This window comes from Crotalus tigris, unplaced genomic scaffold (assembly GCF_016545835.1).
Source record: "Crotalus tigris isolate CLP2741 ecotype Arizona unplaced genomic scaffold, ASM1654583v1 scf7180000024369.3102671, whole genome shotgun sequence".
Lineage (NCBI taxonomy): Eukaryota > Metazoa > Chordata > Lepidosauria > Squamata > Viperidae > Crotalus > Crotalus tigris.
Genome location: NW_024100539.1, coordinates 422,916 through 443,423, shown reverse-complemented (window position 1 = coordinate 443,423; position 20,508 = coordinate 422,916). Strand labels below are relative to the sequence as shown.

General features: G+C 38.9%; 1 protein-coding gene across 2 annotated transcripts; it reads right to left on the bottom strand.

The window, feature by feature from the left end:
* Window positions 1-1,410: 1,410 nt before the first annotated feature.
* Window positions 1,411-15,766, bottom strand: NMI (N-myc and STAT interactor). 2 transcript variants are annotated; one of them, XM_039327836.1, is made up of 10 exons: window positions 15,334-15,766; window positions 13,750-13,860; window positions 12,773-12,847; window positions 12,448-12,606; window positions 10,784-10,900; window positions 9,539-9,701; window positions 7,744-7,850; window positions 6,443-6,626; window positions 4,563-4,669; window positions 1,411-1,937 (listed from the first exon to the last, which is right to left on the bottom strand). In XM_039327836.1, the coding sequence occupies exons 3-10, from the start codon at window positions 12,842-12,844 to the stop codon at window positions 1,728-1,730; spliced, it is 1,119 nt and encodes a 372-aa protein (XP_039183770.1). In that variant the 5' UTR covers window positions 12,845-12,847; window positions 13,750-13,860; window positions 15,334-15,766; the 3' UTR covers window positions 1,411-1,727. The 2 variants fall into 2 exon arrangements, with proteins under 2 accessions (XP_039183770.1, XP_039183769.1); XM_039327835.1 differs by lacking the exon at window positions 13,750-13,860 and having other exon boundaries at window positions 15,334-15,763.
* Between the last annotated feature and the right edge of the window lie 4,742 nt (window positions 15,767-20,508).

The window sequence follows — 20,508 nt, the reverse complement described above, 5'->3', positions numbered from 1 at the left end:
AAAATAGGACTGAGATTTCCCAGGAAACATACAGCAGGTGCTTTGTAAAACAGACTCAATGATCTCACTTGTGATTATTGGACATTTGTAGGACTAGAACAGGGCTTTTCAACCAGTGGTACACTACCACTTGTGGTACTTTGCCACATGGCAGGTGGTACGTGATTGCTAGCCAAGTGTAGCAGGGGAGGGGAATGAGCCTAAGCCAGTCAAACCTGAGGGAGAGGCAGCTGCAGCTACAGGATTGTCTGGGCTCAGCAGAAGCCCCAGGAGCCGGGAGGACTCCAGTTGATTGGCACTTCCGAAGCAGCTAGGAGCTGGAGGTGAACTGAAGAAAAAGGGGGGGGGAGAGGAGAGGCTATAAAAGAATGTGGTTTGGGTGGGGGAAGGGGAAAAAAGACAACAGGAAAGTTTTAATCCCTTTTAAACAAACGTAATTAATTTTACCCCCTTTAACTGAGTCTGTCTGTGGCTTTTAGAAAGTTTTCTTTGAAGGTAAACTGGCTTAATTTAAAGCTAAAGCTTTTTGCAATTGCCGGAGCCATTCAGTCTAGGATTGCAACATCAGGACACATGACATGCCTAAGGCAGCTTAAAGAGGGAAAAAACGGAGTTTGTGTTTATTTTCTTGCTTTGCACTTGATTCGTGTCTTTAAGGGTACAGGGAAGGGATTGGGGGGGTGCATTCTTACTACACTGTGGAAGAGCTCAGAAGGGCCAAACAGCTAGCCCAGGAGTCCACAAACTTAGCAACTTTAAGACCTGTGGACTTCAACTCCCAGAATTCCTCAACCAGCCATGAGGGCTGAGGAATTCTGGGAGCTGAAGTCCACAAGTCTTAAAAGTGCCAGGTTTGAAGACCCTGAATTAGCTGGTAATGGTGCATATTAATAAACATGGATAAATTCATCACACATTTGTCAGTGCAAAAGGAAAGTGATTCAGCAAAGGAATAGCCACCGAAGAAATTAAAACTGGTACTTTTTTTTTCTTTTTTTCTACAGTTTGTAATATTTTATTAGATTATAGAATAAAATACAAAAATACAAAAGCAAATAGTAGGACACAGTGGGGAGGAAAAAGGGGGAAAAGGTGAGGGGGAGAAGGGAAAAAGAACAAACTTCCTCAGTTGCAGTAGAAGGAAGCATTAACATTGAATCTCAACTTTTTACTTTTCCATAATATTATAAATAAGCCATTTCTATAACAACAAATGAATCTAATCAATAAAACCCAACCCCCCCTTTTTTTAGTCATCAAGTTTTTGACACCTTGCTAAGCACTGGTGGTACTCAAATATTGTCATGTCTTAAAAGTGGTAAGGGTTGAAAAATCCTGGACTAGAACACAGGTGATTCAAGATAAAGTCTCATTTATGTTTTCAATAATGCAAAAGACACATGACAGATCTGTAATTCGTACAGCATAAAGTCACCTTTATTCCTAGGCCACAGAAATTGCCATCATACAATTGTGCTAAATGCCGTTGTTATTGACTATTTGTGCTATAAGCACTGATGTGAGTTGTGATGAGATCACAACTTAAGTCTCACTGATTTTAACATTTAAAAAAAACTGAAACAAGAGGACTTTTAATACATCATAGCTTTAAACGGGACTTTGAAGGTGGTTCTGCCCCTACGTTACAGGCAGCCTCATTCCTAAACAACAGCGGTTTCACTATTCAATTACTCTTGGCATAATTGGAATCTGAGCCAGCTACATCTTCAAGAATCTCCTATAAAATCTGCTTCATCTAGCTCAAAATAGACAGTTTTTGTTCCTTTGGGAATATAGGTCACTCGATCCACTTCACCACCTCCATTGCTAGGTTTCTGGAAATGAATTTCAATCATGTCTCCCACATTCTCCTCATCTTTCTGTTCTGCGTCGATTCCTGTTAACAGTACAGTTTTCCTGGAAGTTCCTGAAAACATCTGGCACACACACACAAAAAAAAGCATACCATATGTTACTTCCATAGTCCTCCTTAGAGAAAGCTAATATTGAAACCACCACCAGTAAGAGATAACTACACCCCTTCGTTATTTTTTTTTTACCGATTACAACATAAATACACTGTTCATGAACCAACAAAATGTGAGGCTGGGCATGGCAGCTGCACCCCACATGCCCTTTCTAAAATACCCATGTATTACAGGAGCACAGCAGGGAAAAGCTGAGAAATGAAACATTTGCTCCTCTGCTGTGACCCTAATGAAAACAAGATTGGCAAGGAATCTCCATCCAGGTCACAGCACATTTCCCCTTTTGAGTCTAATGTGATCATCAGCATGTTTCTTCTTGTTACAACTTTATTCTGACCCAAATAAAGCTGCTGCAAACACTCAAGCTATGTTTGCAAATAAACAAAGCTTTTGTTGTTCATTCGCTAAGTCATGTCCAACTGTTTGCAAACCCATGGACCGTGGCACACCAGTCCCTCCCCGCATCCTCTACTGTCTCCCAGAGACTGCCCAAATTCATGTTCTTTGCATCAATGATTCCATCTAACCATCTCATCCTCTGCCGTCCCCTTCTCCTTTTGCCTTCAATTTCTCCCAATATCATGGTCTTGGGGAGTCTGCTCTTCTCATTTGAGTTTCGGTATCTGTCCTTCCAAAGAACAGTCAGGGTTGATTTCCTTTAGGAATTTGATCTCCTTGCAGTCCAAGGGACTCTCAAGATTCTTTTCCCAACATCACATTTTGAAAGCAATACACAAAGCCAAAAAGTCACATTGTTATTTCCCATTGGGTGGATACCCACTGACCATGTTACAGTTTACCATACTGTCTGAACTTCACACTATTACGTTGCTCACGTATGAAAACCTGATCTTGTAATCTACAGCAAACCCTGGGTACAACTTCCATTTCTAGAATCCCAAAATGATGGCCTTTTTTGGTTTAGGAAGTAGTAACCTACAAAGCCTGGTTAAAGAACAGCATATGGCAGAAAGTACAATAGTATAGTCAGATATTAATATTTAACTTAATTCAATATGCAACACAGACCAACCTTCACTAAATGGAAGAAAACAAAGACCTAACCATTATCAAACCACCATAAGTGCTTGACAGTATTGGCCCAGCCATATCTATAGTGTAAAACTTGAGATGATCAGTAGATGGCAGCAAAGAGGTTTTACGTTACTTAAAACCCATCTAGCAATTTACCAGATTTTTGCTGCCCATATACAGTATATGGTTGATATTATTGATGTAAGCAGATTTAACTTCATTCTACATACATAATATGAAGAACTCAGTTCTATTGTTTACCCGTAGAACACATTTTCCAGCTGCTGGAAATACAATGTATACATTATCTGGAAAGTAGGGGAATAATTTATTAGCTATTAAAAAGACTGTAAACCATATTCCAAAGGAAGTCCCTTTGAACTCAATGACTCATATCAACTGTAGTTTTAATTTTAATGTATCATGCTATATCAAACCCAGCCACTAGTTTGGAAAGTCTGGATTAGATTTCTCCATCACTGCCCATCAGAGCATGTACCTCTCTATCGTATGGGGATCGTTGCATATATGTTGCATTTATATTTCTGCGAATATTAACGTTCTGGCTAGGGAGCTCTCAAACAGCAAAGCACAGAACAGGAAGTTGAATCACACAATCAGCACACAGGATGTGCACCTCTACAGTGCACAACTGGGATTTGGGAGGTATGCTCATCAGCCTGTCTGCAATCATTTGCAACCTACACCTACCCATCAATACCTTCACAGTGTAATTATGCCGCAACACCTACGTGGCTGTGGGCCACTCTAAATCAAGTTTAAAATCAATGATGATGATGATGATGATAATAATAATGTTGGAAGGGACCTTGGAGAGCATCAAGTCCAACCCCCTGCTCAGGCAGGAAAACCTACACCATTTCAGACAAATGGCTGTCCAGTCTCTTCTTAAAAACTTCCAGTGTTGGAGCATTCACTGCTTCTGGAGGCAGATTGTCCCATTGTTCTAACTGTCAGGAAGTTTCTCCTTAGTTCTAGGTTACTTCTCTCGATTAATTTCCATCCGTTGCTTCTAGTCTTGCCTTCAGGCACTTTGGAGAATAGCTTGACTCCCTCTTCTTTGTGGCAGCCCCTGAGATATTGGAACACTGCTATCATGTCCCCCCTCGTCCTTCTCTTCATTAAACTAGACATACCCAATTCCAGCAACCGTTCCTTATATGTTTTAGCTTCCAGTCCTCTAATCATCTTTGTTGCTCTTCTCTGTACTCTTTCTAGAGTCTCAGCATGTTTTTTACATCGTGGTGACCAGAACTGGATGCAATATTCCAAGTGTGGCCTTACCAAGGCATTGTAAAGTGGTATTAATACTTCACGTGATCTTGATTCTATCCCTCTGTTAATGCAGCCTAGCACTGTGTTGGCTTTTTTGGCAGCTGCAGCACACTGCTGGCTCATATACAATGTGATATATAACTCTGCTTTACTGTGGTTTATTCAATAATCCACAGCTCAGCACAACAGGTTCATTCAGCTGCTGAATTATTTGCCATAATTGATTATTTCCCCATTATTTACCTGTACTTTTTCCACAACGCTTTTTATGACAGGTGAAACAGTGAGAAGATGGATCTTTCCAAACACACTGATACAGGATTGTTCATACCTTATTATTTTATTAAGAGCTAGAATAAAAATAAAAATAAAAAATGAGTTATATGAAGAGGTCCACATCTGAAAAGGGCAGGTTAAAATTTAAATAAATTAAACCCTAAATATTAAGAGTTCCATATATACTTTAAATAGTGTAGATATTTATTTAGGAAGAACTAATTTTCCATTAACTGTGGGACATAAAGTTGTTTATTTCAAAGTAAGCCACCGGTGGATGAGACTATAAGGCAACTATAGGAATAAAATATTCATCACAAGCCTTTGTTTCCAGCATAATAATACTGTAGTGCAATTCTAGATAGGTCTACCTGTAAGTAAGTCCAGTGGAATTTAATCCAAAGTAAACAAATTGAAATGTAACATTAACAGAAAAAATTTGTGTAGCACTTGCTTTCAAGAGTTAAAACACTTTCTCCCTAAATTGGCATTCTCCAACCTGGTACCTACCTTCAGATAAAACAGATTATAATTTTCTACGTTCATTAGCCAGACGGCAACAGTTGGTGGTGGCGTGCTTTCTAAAACATCTGGAAAGAATCAAGTTATGGAAGGCTACTTGGCATTCTAAGTGAAGAAAATGGCATGGTGCAGCTACTGAAAAGTACCAAGGGAAGAGAATGCCTATAGCTGAGGGATGAACATTCAAATGTAGAGAGTAAAATCTTTTTGCATACAAAGACCTGCTTACAGAATGAGCAATACTTGCTGATAAGACTGGAACTTCCATAACAATGGCCTGGCTGGGTGCAAGTGAAATATTTGAGACAGAATGATGGAGAATACTGTGTAGAATTTAAAAATAGGGTGATCTTCAGGGAATGCATTCTTCCCAGTCAGCCTTAAAAGTCATCTTAGGTAGCAGTGGTGGCGAACCTATGGCACGTGGGCCAGAGGCGGCACTCAGAGCCCTCTCTGTGGACACGCGCACCACCACTAGCAGCTCGTGCTGGTCCATTAGGCTGCCACCCGAAGCAGCAGCCCTGCCCAGCACAAAGCAGACAAAATGGCCGGCTTGCAAGCTCGATAGAGGTGTTAGAGCAAGGGTGTCAAACTGCCAGCCCGTGGGCCAGTTTCATCATACCGGAACTGCACCCACCCCATTGCCGGCAATGGCAAAAAAGCTCTGATACGCTGTGCGACGTCACGTGACGTCGCGAGTTTGACATGCCTGTGTTAGAACATTGAGGTGGCCATGCCTACCTGGCCACACCCAGTCTGCTGTGACCACCCTGGCCACATCCACCCAGTGGGCCATACACCCCGCCCTCCCTGAGGAAACCACAATGCTGATGCAGCCTGGCACTTTGCAATAAATAAGTGGGTTTTGGGTTGCGGTTCGGGCACTCGGTCTCTAAAAGGTTCGCCATCACTGTTATATAGTGATCCATGTGCTTTTTAGCCCCAAACTATCTTGGACTTGGGACAAGGTTTAAGTAGCTAGTTTCTGCTAAGAAAGGGCTGGGCAATTAATTTTCCCAAAGGGCCACACGAGAAACTGGGACTGTGAAGGTGTGTAGGCATGCATGCATGCACATACAAAAATTGGAAAAAAAAATAGCAGTCATCTTCAAAATAAAAACAATGCAGTTGAATTGCATGCATGGCATACTTATTTATATCTAACTTCTAATTTCCAATTGACCTCACGTGGTCCAGTCAAAGGGAATCGTGGCCTCCGTTCTAAAACTATGTGCTTAAAGTCAAGAGAGGAATGTTGATCTATAAACAAGGTGGACTACAGACCACATCCTAAAAATAAACAGGCAGAGTAATTCAGAAATTACCTAAAGGCTGAGAAAAGGTAACGATGGCCTTTTGTGAGAGTGGATCATAAAATATATTTTGAATTTCACCCAGTTTCGCTTTGCAGAAAAGGAGCTCCAATTTGTCTTTCATCCACTCCTCAGCAATTTTTACATTTGGGATGTTAGAAACACAAATCTCCCTTTGAAGGATCTTAACATGAATCTGGAAAAACAATGCAAGCCAGTGTCAAAAGTATGCACATAAAAATACATAGGTGCAACTATTCAAAACATGTTATGATCAGAGCACAATTTCTGGTGGGGAAGAACATTTTCTCATTATCTATGCTAATGTTCCTTCCAAAGTGCTCTCCCAGAGTTCTTTGCTCACAATGGCTGGAAATTTGGGACTTACGCACAAGAGAATACCAAGCTGGGAAAGGCTGAACTATACAAAGCATACACGTTTACTACAATAGTCAAGAGTTAAATTATTCCTCAAGATTTTAAGAAAGAAATGTAACAGTTCGATTGAGATAGTGTGAAGATTTGTACAACATACTAAGCTAAAATTGAAGTTATTCAGCAAAGCATAATGCAACTATAGCTCAATGTGATATGCATGCCCAGTGAACAGTTAGCGAAATTAGCACAATTTTCCCCCTCCAGGGGGAAATATACAGTGATTTATTCAACAAACCATCATTAAACCATGGAATTTCCATCTACAATATGTGTTAAAATCAAACTTTGCCACGCTGACTTTGAAAATACTAGCAGAAGCAGACATGGTTAATGCCATCAAAACTGTAGGTTAGAGTGGGAAGTCAAAAAATATGCTGAAATAAGGCAGTGGGAATCCATTTCTATATTGTTGCGAAGAAGATAAATCCTTGATAGCCCAATGAAATTTAGTCAATAAACCTGTATACTCCTTCTTTATAATAAAGACCAGAGAATGTTTATAAAATGGTCTTTAAATTAGGCCTATAGACTATCTTTGCCAATAAGCTTTCAATCCAACAGAACATAGTATCAGGAGGCAGTTATGTCTGTATGTATTTTTGGTTGAATTAGATATGAACATCTGAAAAGGTACATATCTATGAAAAAAAATGAAAATTCTAAAAAAAAGCTTGCCTTCTTTCTATGTGATTAGGAAAAAGAAGGGAGAACTCCTTCAGCCTACATGTACTATATCCCAACCATGAGAGTCTTTGTATCTATGTAGAGCTAAGCAAAGCCAATTGAACTTAGGCTGCCTGAATGGAGGTCCAGTTACCAGTATAGAATAGTTCACATTATTTGGATATATTTTTCTTTCATGATGATGCCATTACCTTAAATGTTGTTCCTGTCTCCAAAGGAACAGGGTAGGCTTTCAAAGCAATCTCCTTATTTTCCAGGTTGATGATATGGTTATGTTTTCTAATCAGCTGCTGAGCAACTGAAGAACAACACATTAACAGGTTTCCATACTGAACATTGACTAAATAGTTCCACTTCACATTAGACATATAGTCATATTAATCAACAACTGTGAGCAAAGCCATGGTTTCAACAATGATTTTTTTTTTTTAACATGGGATTTTGTTGACAAGTTTTGCTGCTAGTTTTGCACTGTTTCCCAACTCAAACATAATATCACCCCTACAATTATGACACTCTAATGGTCGAAGTTTCTTGCCAAGGAAAACAGGATAACAGATCCCTGAAGGAAGTATTCTCAAAAAGGTTGTTTTTTTCCATTCTTGCATTGAGTACTGATAGATCCAGTAACTCAGAATATTCATGATTCAGCATTTGGCGCAAGGTTATTTTTATTGGCACTGACATCTGTCACCACAGCACTGGCTAGTTCACATATTGTGCTATGCAATAATGGGATCTAATTTGGTTTAGTGTTCTGAAGTGTTGTAAGTTATGGTAAACTGGCCAATAGCCAGCTTTAAGTTCCCTTTTCATTGACTCTCTATTTGGGTTATCATCTGACTTGGGCCAAAATGGTAAGTGTTAACTAGACTTAACATAATCTAAAAAACAAAGATTTTAATTTTATTTTTTTTTTAAAAAAGGATCTTGCCGTATGAGTATAGATTTTGCCATTTTCCCCCAAACAGTAAATATATTTATTGCTTGTTTTCCACTTTTAAATTTATATACGATAGCCATATCCGATTGTAAGGTACCTAGTCGTGTGACAGTAAGATTGGCAACAAATTAATTAATTTAAAAAATGGAAGAGCAGTTTCTTGACAGAAAAAAAAGTGTCTTCCTCTTGTTCAAAGCTTGGCATGACGTGTGAACCCAATCATTCATACATAATTCACTTTTAGGCAAGCCCTAGCTCATCAGATATGTGAACTCAATCACAGCTGGTTCGTCTACAAGAAGGCTGGTAAGAGATCAGGACCTTAAAGAACATCAAATTAAAAATTACCTTCTGTATTGTTTTTACAGTGGGGATGATAAGGTTAGAATTTCAAACATCAAAACGTATTAAGATAAATTCATAAGTGGCAGATATTTGAACTGATCCTAAAATTTTCTTGTCTGAAAATGAAGAGTTTACTTAACATGACCTCCCTTATTTAAAAAACGAGGAACTATATCATTTAAGTATTATCTGAAGAGCTGTGGTGGCACGGTCTTTAGAACAGAGTATTGCAGGCTAACACTGCATTCCCACTGCCAGGAGTTTGCCAGGTTAACTCAGCCTTCCATCCTTCTGAGGTCGGTAAAACAAGGACCCAGATTGTTGGAGGCAATAGGCTGACTCTGTAAACCACTTAGAGAGAGCTGTAAAATCACTATGCAGCTATTTATTTATTTATTTATGAGACTTATATACCGCTTTAAGTGCAAGCACTCTCTAAGCGGTGTACACCAGTAAGCAATGTATATATATATTTACATTGCCCCCAACAATCTGGGTCCTCATTTTACCTACCCCGGAAGGATGGAAGGCTGAGTCAACCTTGAGCCGGTGAGATTTGAACCGCTGACCTTCTGAACACAGTCAGCTAAAATGGCCTGCAGTACTGCACTCTAACTGCTGCGCCACCTCGGCTCTTTTTATGTTATGTTAGTCGGAGTGCTATTGCTATTGCTATTGCTATAATATATACCCCATACCAGATTCTTCTTCAAATTGAATGAGAGCTTCTCCTTGGTTGACTGTGAATGGGATTTTTGTAGCTAAGTGAAAACGGCAGGAGAAGTTAGTGTAGTCATCTTCATCCTTGGCATCCTCCAGGTGCACAAACTTCATTTTTTTTTTAAGTAGGCATTGCTGAAGCTGAAATTTGAGTAACAATACAGGAGAGGGCAACTTTTAAGACAAAAGAATGTTAAGTAAACATATTCTTTATCTACTAGTTTCAGTGACCCATAAGACCATAAGGAAGCTTTTGTCAGATACTTTTCCCACCATCTCCCATTTGTCCGAAAATATAATTGACAAGAATTTTCATTGCATTGTTTACTCTTTGAGGGATTTGGGGAAGATTAACACAACAATTTTCTATCAAAAGTCAGCAGGAAATCAGTTACTTGCCAATTTGCTGAATAATTTCAAAAGAGAAACTAGAAGCTACATGTTGTCTCTTAAGGTATCCAAACATGCTTCAAGGTTTAAAAACTTGAATCCTGGATTCATCTGAGGCTGAATAGTTGCACTAGTATATTAGTAAGAAAGTGAAAGCAATTATTGTAATGAAGCAGCAAATCTCTATCTATTTATTTGGGAAAAAAGAACTCTAGAATTCAGTGAGATTTCTATAGAGTTTATTAGATCGTGGATTTATGGAACAAGAATTGTGTAATGGGATAAAATTGCTAAAGATTCTAATTCAGTGGTTCTCAACCTGTGGGTCGGGATCCCATTTGGGGTTGAACAACCACTTCACGAGGGTTGCCAAACAATGCAGTCTGCCATTTTTTCCCCCTTTTCCTTAGCTGTGCTACTCCCTTTTATTCTATTGGCTTTTGAAAGCCAATAGAATAGACTCTCTTGAATAGAGTCTAATTCTATTGGCTTTCAAAAGCCAATAGGAATTGTCCAGGCTGTCTCTGCCCTGCTGAGCCCGCCAAAAGTCCCATTCTGCAAACGGTGCTGCACCAGTTGAGTAGTCCCCGACTTACGACCGGTTGAGTAGTCCTCGACTTACGAACGGTTGGGGGTCACGGCATTAAAAAGGTTGAGAACCACTGTTCTAATTGTTTGTAAACCACAAATTTCCTGGGAGAGCAAGGGTATTGTTTCTTAAATAAAGGATAAAGAATCATATCCTGCCATTTATGAAGTAAGTATTTTGGAACACCAAATCAACCCTGCTGAATCTCCCACATGCACACCAATGCATTACTGCAAGAGTTTACCGAATAACTCCGGATAAGTTCTCCACATTTCATTTTCTTTGCTGCCAGATTCACCTTAAGGACCTCAATTTCCTTTCTCAGCTTACTATTTTGCTCACATATTAAGGAAAGTTGCTCCTGTGAAATATGACAAAAAAGACATAAACACCTAAGAATTGGTTTATGGATATTTTGAAAAAATATTTTGCATTTTTTTTATTTTTCTAGAGAAGGCAAAAACACTAGAGAGAATTTCTCCGAAGATGGGCTCCAGGCCTGGTGTCCGATCCAGATTGGATCCTGCAACATTATCCTGGGACATATATATTCCCCTTCATTCATGACAAAATAACCTTGCTGGAAGTTTTTAATAGGTAAACTTGTAACCACCTCCAGTATTTTAATGAATCTGAATGATCAATAAAATGCTATGTAATTAAGCCATTGCACTACTCCAATTGAAAGGAAATGATTTAAGCAGTCCTGTAACCTTGCTATTTTTATACAATGAAGAGTACCACCCAATGAATACTCATGTGGATGTGCCCATCAGCTGAACCTACACCCATAGGAACATGCATATGTCGATCTGTTTTTTGACCATGGAACACATTGTCAGTTAATCAAGATTGTATATTGCATTCTTAACATATTTCTTAATAGACATATATTAGACTGACAAACTGAAGGTCTGAACAAAAGCATTTGTATTTTGTTTATAAAACTCAAGCTCAAAGAACACCAAAGTCCCCTCATTTTAACCCTGAGATACAAATATTCATTGGTAACTCGAGTTTCTCATTTAAATTGAAAGTTTTGGATACTGTCTCTTTCCGAGTTTGAAGATTCCAAACTGTGGTATCAGTTAATATTCAGAGCTGTTGTTTCAGTCTCAACTTTTAAGAAATATAAACCTGCAAAATATGAGCATGGTTTTAAAACCTGAACTGATGGCTTCTACTTTGTCATGAACTGCAAGACACAAATTTTCTACAAGGATTAAAAATATTTCCTCAGTGAGACAGTGACCAGGTATAAGAAACCAAGTTTGCAGGGTGTTTGTCAAATTTATACACCACACAACTTCCAGAGATTCTAAGCACTTCATAAAGTAAAAAAAACATATACAAAAAAACAATAATATAACAAGATAGAGGAGCAAAAAGATGGCAACAACGAAAACATGTACAGGTAGTCCTGGTTTGAAGTTACAATGGCACTGAAAAAAGGGATTTATGATCATTTTTCACACATACGATCATTGCAGCATCCCCATGGTCACATGATCAAAATTCAGGCATTTGGCAACTGACTCATATTTACAACGGTTACAATGTCCCGGAGAATATGTGATCACCTTTTGCAGCCTTTTGACAAGTAAAGTCAATGGGGAAACCAGATTCACTTAAAAACTGTATTACTAACTTAACTGCAGTGATTCATTTAACTGTGACAAGAAATGTCATAAAATGGAGGAAAACTCACTTAACTGCCTTCCTTAGCAACATAAATTTGGGGTTCTGTTGTGGCTGTAAGTCAAGGACTACCTGTACATGCTATCACACATTCCAGTCAAAAGCTTGGCAAGTTGGACTCAATATCGCTTTTTAAACATTCACACTTCCCAGCATCAACTTTGAGTTCTATTCTCAAAATGATGGAACATGGATACATCTATTATTTACCTGCTGTTTCTTCTCTATCCTCATTCTTTCAGTTACTTGCTTATTACTCTGATCTTTTAGATCTGCCAGAGCCTTTTGCTTCATTTTTCTTTTCTCATCAAGGGCAAGTTTTGAAAGAAGGATTTCAGTCTTTCGCTTTTCAATTTTTTCAAGCTTTTCCTGGGCAAATAAGAATCTATTATTGCAATTTCAGGATTTCCAATTGAATAGGACTAGCAGGGCTTGGAACAACAACAAAAAAAAGCACTGCCTCTTCTAGTCAACATAGTATGCATAGATGGCTCAATTATCATTGCTAAACATCAAAAGAGTTTATAAAAATTACCTTCCATTTTTCTAGTTCTTCCAGTAGTTCAGTCTCACTTGTAGATGTTTTTGAAATTTCGCCTTCTGACATAGTCTACAAAACCAAAATGAAAGGAAGTTTCTTTCCATTTTGCACCTAAAGCTGTTTTTTTTTACATTTCCAAGACTTTCATTTTTTTTCTCAGATATGAAATTGAAATAAATTATGAATTGTTGGAATAATTTTCAAATTTTAGCCAACCACTTTCAAAGTTTCATTAATCAATATTTTATTAGAATATTTCACCTAAGCAAATGAGTATTTTAAAATAAATATGAGAGAACAAGACTAGAAGTAACCAGGATTATTTCAGTAACAGGATGATAGTGAACTGTTAAACAAAAGCAGTTAGCAGCACTTAGGCTCCATAGTGCTTTACAGCCGCACTCTGAGCAATTTACAATGTAAACATATTGCCCCCCAACAATGTGGGTCCTCATTTTACCAATCGGTTAAACACCTGTTTTAATGTTTTGTTCTCTTCCTCTGTATTGTACTATGTATCGTATTAGTAAGCAAATTTATATAGCTGCCCATCTCATAAATGTGACTCTGGGTGGCATACAACAAAACAGTTAAAATAAATACCAACAGCTATTAAAAATAATTAAACTTAAATAGAAACTAAGACTGCAGAATGGGCCAACATTCTAAACACAATATAGGTAGCCCTTTACTTACAACCATTCATTTAGTGACTATTTGAAATTACAACAGCACTAAAAAAATATACATTTTTTTCAAACTTGAGACTGTTGCAGCACCACATGATCAAAATTCAGATACTTGACAATTGGTTCATATTTATAACAGTTGCCGTTGTCTCGGGGTCACATGATCACCTTTTGCAATCTTCTGACCAGCAAAGTCAACGGGGAAGCAAATGTCACTTAACAACTGCACTGATTCACTTAACAACTGTGGCAAGAAAGGTCATAAACCGTATGAAAACTTACTTAACTATCTTGTTTAGCAATAGAAAATTTGGGCTCAACTGTAGTTATAAGTGGAGGACTATCTCTATAACATCTTGCAGGCTCCCAGTTCCCATGGGATCCCTATGGTTGCTGGAAAAAAAACATGTTTAGTTTTCCAGAAGGCTGGTGGATGGATACACCTGGGGGGGAGGCAGAATGATTTTCCAGAGGGTGAATACCACGGCAAAATCCCGTCATCTCCTGGGAGTCCAGTCAGATATAACTCTTGAGCAATACACACACATTTTCATTCTTCCTCATATCAATTACTTTAAGAACAAAGAAAAGGCAAAGATTGCCATTACACAAAGCTTGTTTTATTTCATTTGTTGAATGGCTGGCTAAGTTCACACAGCATACAAAGCTTGTAAACAAGCTCTCTCTAATTGATGGACAACCTACCCTACTGCTATTTCTAGCCAACATAACAACAGGAAGTTGTCATCCCATCACATCTAAAAATCACTGGAAAATACTGACTATTAAGCAGCACCATTGATCCAATTGTTCTGGCTGAGTATTTATTATTATTATTATTATTATTGTTGTTGTTGTTGTTGTTGTTGTTGTATGTGTTGCCCCAAAAATCCAGTCAGGTGATGTGGATTTTCCTCACTTGTGCCCAGCCATGGCACAAACACTTTTACTACTGTGTTTGCCTGCTATTCCCTTCACCTCATTCCCAGTCTGTGAACAAAGCAGGCTTAAGTCTCCCTAGTTTTACCTGTAATCTTTTCCCCGATGCCAACTCTGGTAGAATTTGGTAGGCTACTCTGATAGGTAATATTTGGTAGGCTCTGTGACTGATTACTTGGGAAGGAAGGCAGAGGATTGGAATAACTGACCAAATAAGGATTGGCAATGAGGGAGACAGCAACATTTGTGCTGGGTAGTTTAAATAGTTAAATGGGCAGAGAAAAGAAGTCCCCAGAGTTTAAATCAACGGATATCTCTCTACTTGCAAACTCCACATCATATAAGTTTCCAGGGGTAAAACTCGACTCCAACTTTTTATCCAGTACGGAAATCTCTGCTAAATTTTTCTTTCAGGGCTGTTTTCTGATTTCCAAGCTCCGGTTAAAAAATAAAAATAAAAAATCAGAAATGTCAGATGAATCCCTAATACAGAGGTCTTTTCAAACTTGCCCCTTTTCTGACTTGTGGACTTCAACTCCCAGAATTCCTCAGCCAGGCACGCTGAGGCGGCACGCTGGCTGAGGAATTCTGGGAGTTGAAGTCCACAAGTCATAAAAGGGTCAAGCTTGAAGACCCCTGCCCTAATACTATTAACCGGGCCGAGGTTGCTTCGTTTTCGAAATCAGCGAAGTTGTACTGAGTGCTGGAACAAAATTTAAACACCGGAGGCATTTAATAACAGTTACACCAACACGAAGCGTGGATTTACTCTTGCGCCCCTGTTAAGTTGCGTTATTTAAATAATTTAGACTAGTTAAGTTACGTGCGTGCCAACCAGATCGAATAAAAGTCCATAGGACGATCTCAAATGAAGGCTTTTGACCGCATCGTTTGCTTCTGTAGTAAAAAAAAAAAAAAATGGCTCACCGCCGTCCTCCACGGAGAAGCTTTACTTTCGCTTTCAAACTCTGCCAGCAGACTCTACTTGCAGGAGGGAATTGCACACCGTCGCTAGCCAGGCGCTTCCCCCACTCCACTCTGCCCGCTTTCCAGCGGGACTGACTTACGAGGGTCTTTCCGACGACAGGCCAAGCCAAAGGGACTGCAAGATACCGGGAGAAACTCTCCCTAAAAAAAAAAAAAGCCCCACTTTCCAAGAGCAAGAAACGAAAGTCGGATCCTTGTTTGATAGCAGATCACGTGGAAGGAAGGAAGGAAGGCAGGCGGGAACGAGCGGCTATTGCCGGCAGCTGGAAAGTACGGCCTCTCCCCTTGAGGCCAAAGAGGGAAAGCCATCTGCCCTCTGCCCATGACAAAAGAGCGTCTTGAGAGGCGCGATGCTTCTCACGTTGGAAGTGTTTACACGCGGCGGCGCCGCCCAGCCTCGTTCTCAAGACTGCGATCGCCTTTCGAACCACCCGAAGCTGAAATAGGATTAGTTAGCTCTACGTATAGTCTGTGTAACTGATGAAGCTTCTTGAATGAGAAGCGAAACGTTTCCTTCTTCTTCCTCAGGGAAACAAGTAACCCCGTTGCCTTTTGAAGGGTGGGGGGAAGCACCTTTGAGACAGCTATGATTTGGATGACTGAGAATCTCCACAATCAGTCTGTGGCTTAGAGTGCTGTATGAATCTGACCCAGATTGTTGGGGGGCAATAGGCTGACACTGTAAACCGCTTAGAGAGGGGCTGTAAAGCACTGTGAAGAGGTATATAAGTCTGTGTGCTATTGATATTGTTATGAATCCAATTCAGGTTTAGTCAAACCTTACTGATTAAGGAAAACGATGGCTAGTGAGAGAAAGGAATCAGGTCAGCATTTTTAATAACACGCTGCCATTAGTCAGCAGGCAAGCAGAGAAAAGCCAGAGAGTTTTCTAATTCTAACCTTTTTCCTAGTGGACAGTACTGAATAAGCTTCCCAATTTGATGGCAGCTGAGTGGGATGGAGGTCGGCTTCCAAAACTGCCAGCAAGATGAAGCCAAGCAGAGTCAGGAAAGCTGCCTCAAAAATAGATTTGATTCCCAGGGCATGTCAGAACTGGTTTCCCCAAGTCTTCTCTTAAAAAGTGTAAGGTAGTATAGTACAGGTATATGGAGCCCTGATTCGCAAATCACATCTTTTTTGTGATATCTCCCCCCCCACTCCATAAGTAGTTATTGGTGTTAGAGTTTGGCAAGAAATAAAACACTTGTAATAATTAGATTTTAATCTGTATGTCAAACTTTGCTTATCCTGCAGAAAAATACCTAGGAAGTTGCTAAAAGTCATCTAGATGGTACATCAAATCAAACTGCAAGACAGCAGCTTTTGAGATTAAGGAGAAAAAGAGCAAAAAAGTTTTGATTGCTTCTACTTTGGGCTGCATAAGCTTAACCAGGTTAAAAATTGTTGATCCACCCCTAACCACGGTTTGAAAATCAGGGATGCAGTAATAGGGCCTAAGAGAGTAATAATGAGTAGACAATACAGAACAACTGCCTTGCTTATACACTGTACTAAGTTGTACAGTGACTTCTTTAACAGTGATTTATTAAAAATTGCTGTTGGAGTCTCAGAATATGCAAAGATACAAACTGCTATTTACAAACCACACAGTGATTCAGTTCGTATGATGTGCTAAGCCTGCCAGAATACCATAATTTTAAGTTTAGTATGGATGAACCTAGCCACAGTACCATATAAACTGTTGTACTAAATGCTATGGGCTCACATATTTGAGGGATTCACAGCTGCCTCCTTTGTGTATCTTGGGTGTATCTTAGTGCTCTATGTGACTATCCATGAATGCATTTCTTTTCCCCTAAAAAAAGAAGAGGCAAGAGATCATGTCAAATGATTCAGGCATTCTTCAGCATGACATAGCTGCACTGAAGGTGATTTTATCTATGAATTTGGAAAGTGGCACATGTTTGTTTCTCTATCCAGATTGTCAACAGCCAATAGTGACAATGTGCTTGTGCCTTTTTTATTCATCTTGTTTCTCAGCATTTATTTTCCAGCAGGAATGTCATTGTCATTACACCCTAACCGTTCTTTAACTTCTAACATTTTATTAGTTTATAATATACAAACCAATGAAAATACAAAAGCAAATAGTGGAAAAAATGGAGAAGGGAAAGAGGAGTAGAGAAGTGAAGTAAGGGAGAGAAAAAAGAAAAAAAAAAGGCATTGACTTCTGACTTCCTTTGGTGGAATAGAGTATCAACTTCAAACCTCAACTTTTTACTTTTACAAAATATTATAAACTAGCCATTTCAGTAACATCAAATCTATCTAATTGATAAAGCCCAAAATCAAATTTTCATTTTTTCCACCTCAATTTTTCCCCTAACAGTTCTTTATATATTCAATTGTTGTTGTTGTTAATTGCGAAGTCATGTCCAACCCATCGCGACCCCATGGACAACGTTCCTCCAGGCCTTTCTGTCCTCTACCATTTTCTGGAGTCCATTTAAGCTCACACCTACTGCTTCAGTGACTCCATCCAGCCACCTCATTCTCTGTCGTCCCATTCTTCTATCGCCCTCAATCTTTCCCAGCATTAGGCCCTTCTCCAGTGAGTCCTTCCTTCTCATTAGGTGGCCAAAGTATTTGAGTTTCAACTTCAGGATCTGGCCTTCTAAAGAGCAGTCAGAGTTGATCTCTTCTAGGACTGACCGGTTTGAACGCCTTGCAGTCTAAGGGTCTATGGTACAGGAGTCTTCTCCAGCACCATAATTCAAAGGCCTATACTTATTCAATACAGAAGATAAGTGGCTCATCTGTAGTAATAGAAGATCACTATGTTTGTTTGTTCATTCATTATGTATTTATTAGAGGTGTTTACAGGCAAGACATAGCAGTCATGTGGCCTTCTAAATTAGTGCTCAGTGTGAACCATATCATACCCCCGAGGGAACTATACCATATTTCTAGAGGGTCAGGCAACCTTAACTGCTAGCCATTATGAAGTTTGTTATAACCACACATCTTATTCTCTATGCTAATTTCTTGTCTGCAAAAACAATCCTTTTTGTTAGCTACTACAAATAGTTTGATATAGTTCACATTAATAAGCAGTGCATATGGTAAGGTACCTTTTTCCAGCTAATGGCAACTATGGGGGGGGGGGCAAAGAGGCAATTGAAGTTCAGAAGGGAACCCTAGGGCTCCCTTTCAAGACCACTTTCCTATAGTATCTGCCTATCCAGTTCAAGCTGGCAGAGTTGGTGAACTCTGGGTTACTTTGATTAAATGATGTCTTCTGACAGGATTCCAGAATTGTGCACTCCTGCCCTCTGGAATTAGGCTCCCCCCCCCCAGATTCATATAGTCCTCTACTGTTGTTTTAAAGGGCCCGGAAGATTAGGTTCTTCGCTTAGTCCTTTGGGTAGGGTAATTGAAACCCTCTTTCAGTTATAAGAGTTGTTTTTTCTTCCTACTGGTTTTGTCACTTTTGCTGTCTTTTACTATCTATTTTTTTGTTTTATTATTTCATTTGTAATGTTTTAAACAATCTAGACAGCAAGTACATATTAAATGTGGGGTCCTTGGTGCTCTCTGAGCTTGCTTGTTTTCTTGCCGACGTTTCATGATCCAAACTAGGTAACATCACCAGTGCTAGTAAGGAATGCAGTTTGCTGTCAATTTATATTCTAGTGCAGGGGTTCTCAACCTTGGCAACTTTAAGACTTGTGGACTTCAACTCCCAGAATTCCTCAGCCACCAAAGCTGGCTGAGGAATTCTAGGAATTGAAGTCTACAAGTCTTAAAGTTGCCAAGGTTCAGAACCCCTGTCTAGTGGCTTGCCCTGTCAGTGTTGGGGGGGGGGGTGTTCTTAGATATTCTTTGGTTAGGCTGTTTGCTTCTTCAGCAGTTTCTTGATTGAGGTATTGTTTACTTGATTGTTGATCTGATATTAATCTTGGGAGTTAATCTATGCTGATATATATTAAATGTAATAAATTATTATAAATATCAGAAAAAGTTGACAACTCCTGTTCTAAATCACAGTAGAACAAGAAAATGTTTTCTATCCTCTAATTCTTTACTTGAAGCCAGTGGTGGGATTCAGCTGGTTCGCACCACTTTGGCAGAATCAGTAGCTAATTTTTTGTTGCCCAGGCCCAGAATGGACCTCCGGAAACAGCATCCACACAGAGCACCAGTTGTTCACATATTTGAATTCCCCCACTGCCTGAAGCACATTTATAAGTCACACTAAGCATAGCACATTTTATTGGGTTTTGTTCTAGCATTTGGCTATTGTGGCTTGTAAATCCTATTTTATGACTTAGCACAGTGTGTGAGTCAAAATTAGCTAGTTGCTAACATTTTATACTGCTGTTTCTTTTGCAGTATATCAAAATTGCAATAAAACTACAGATTAAAAAAGATATAGTCTTTTGCATAATTTGGATTTACTTTTCAATAGGATCAGGCAATGATCCATGTTCCATAAAACATTTTCCCCAGTGATATTAATAATGCTGGTATATATTGTCCCTTAACTATACCAGTGTGTACAGTTTAAACAAAATATTAAATACATTAGACAGATAGATTGCCATTATTAACATGTGACAGAATTTAGGAACAAAGACATTCTTCTTCTTTCAAGAATTTATGAATGGATAGTTATGGAAAGAACTCCAACTAGAGGACTATGACACAGGATAAAATGTGGATGATACGGTGCTATTTGTTATATTTCTATATACATATGGACTGGAGAAAAAAACTAACTGAAAAATAATTACACACCAGAGACTGAGCTAAGATAACTTATGAAACTTAACAAAAAAAGGTCACCTTTTGATTTTGTTACATTTTTATTTTTACAAAACAAAAATCCCCTAAAAATACAAAATCATAAGAAAAGAAGTTAATAATTATAATGAAACCAGCCAAAAACTAAATTACGCTTAGAGTACGTAAATATGCTTTTGATACAAAACCAAAAAAAAAAACCCTTTATTCATAGGAACATGCTGGAGAAACATGGGGCACCTCCCTACAATTCTTTTAACCAAATAAGCCTTTTTCTAAGGCGGTATTGCATCTGTCAAGGACAGCCATGCAATTCCAGGAAAATATGTTCCTATTTTGCTGAAGACAGAT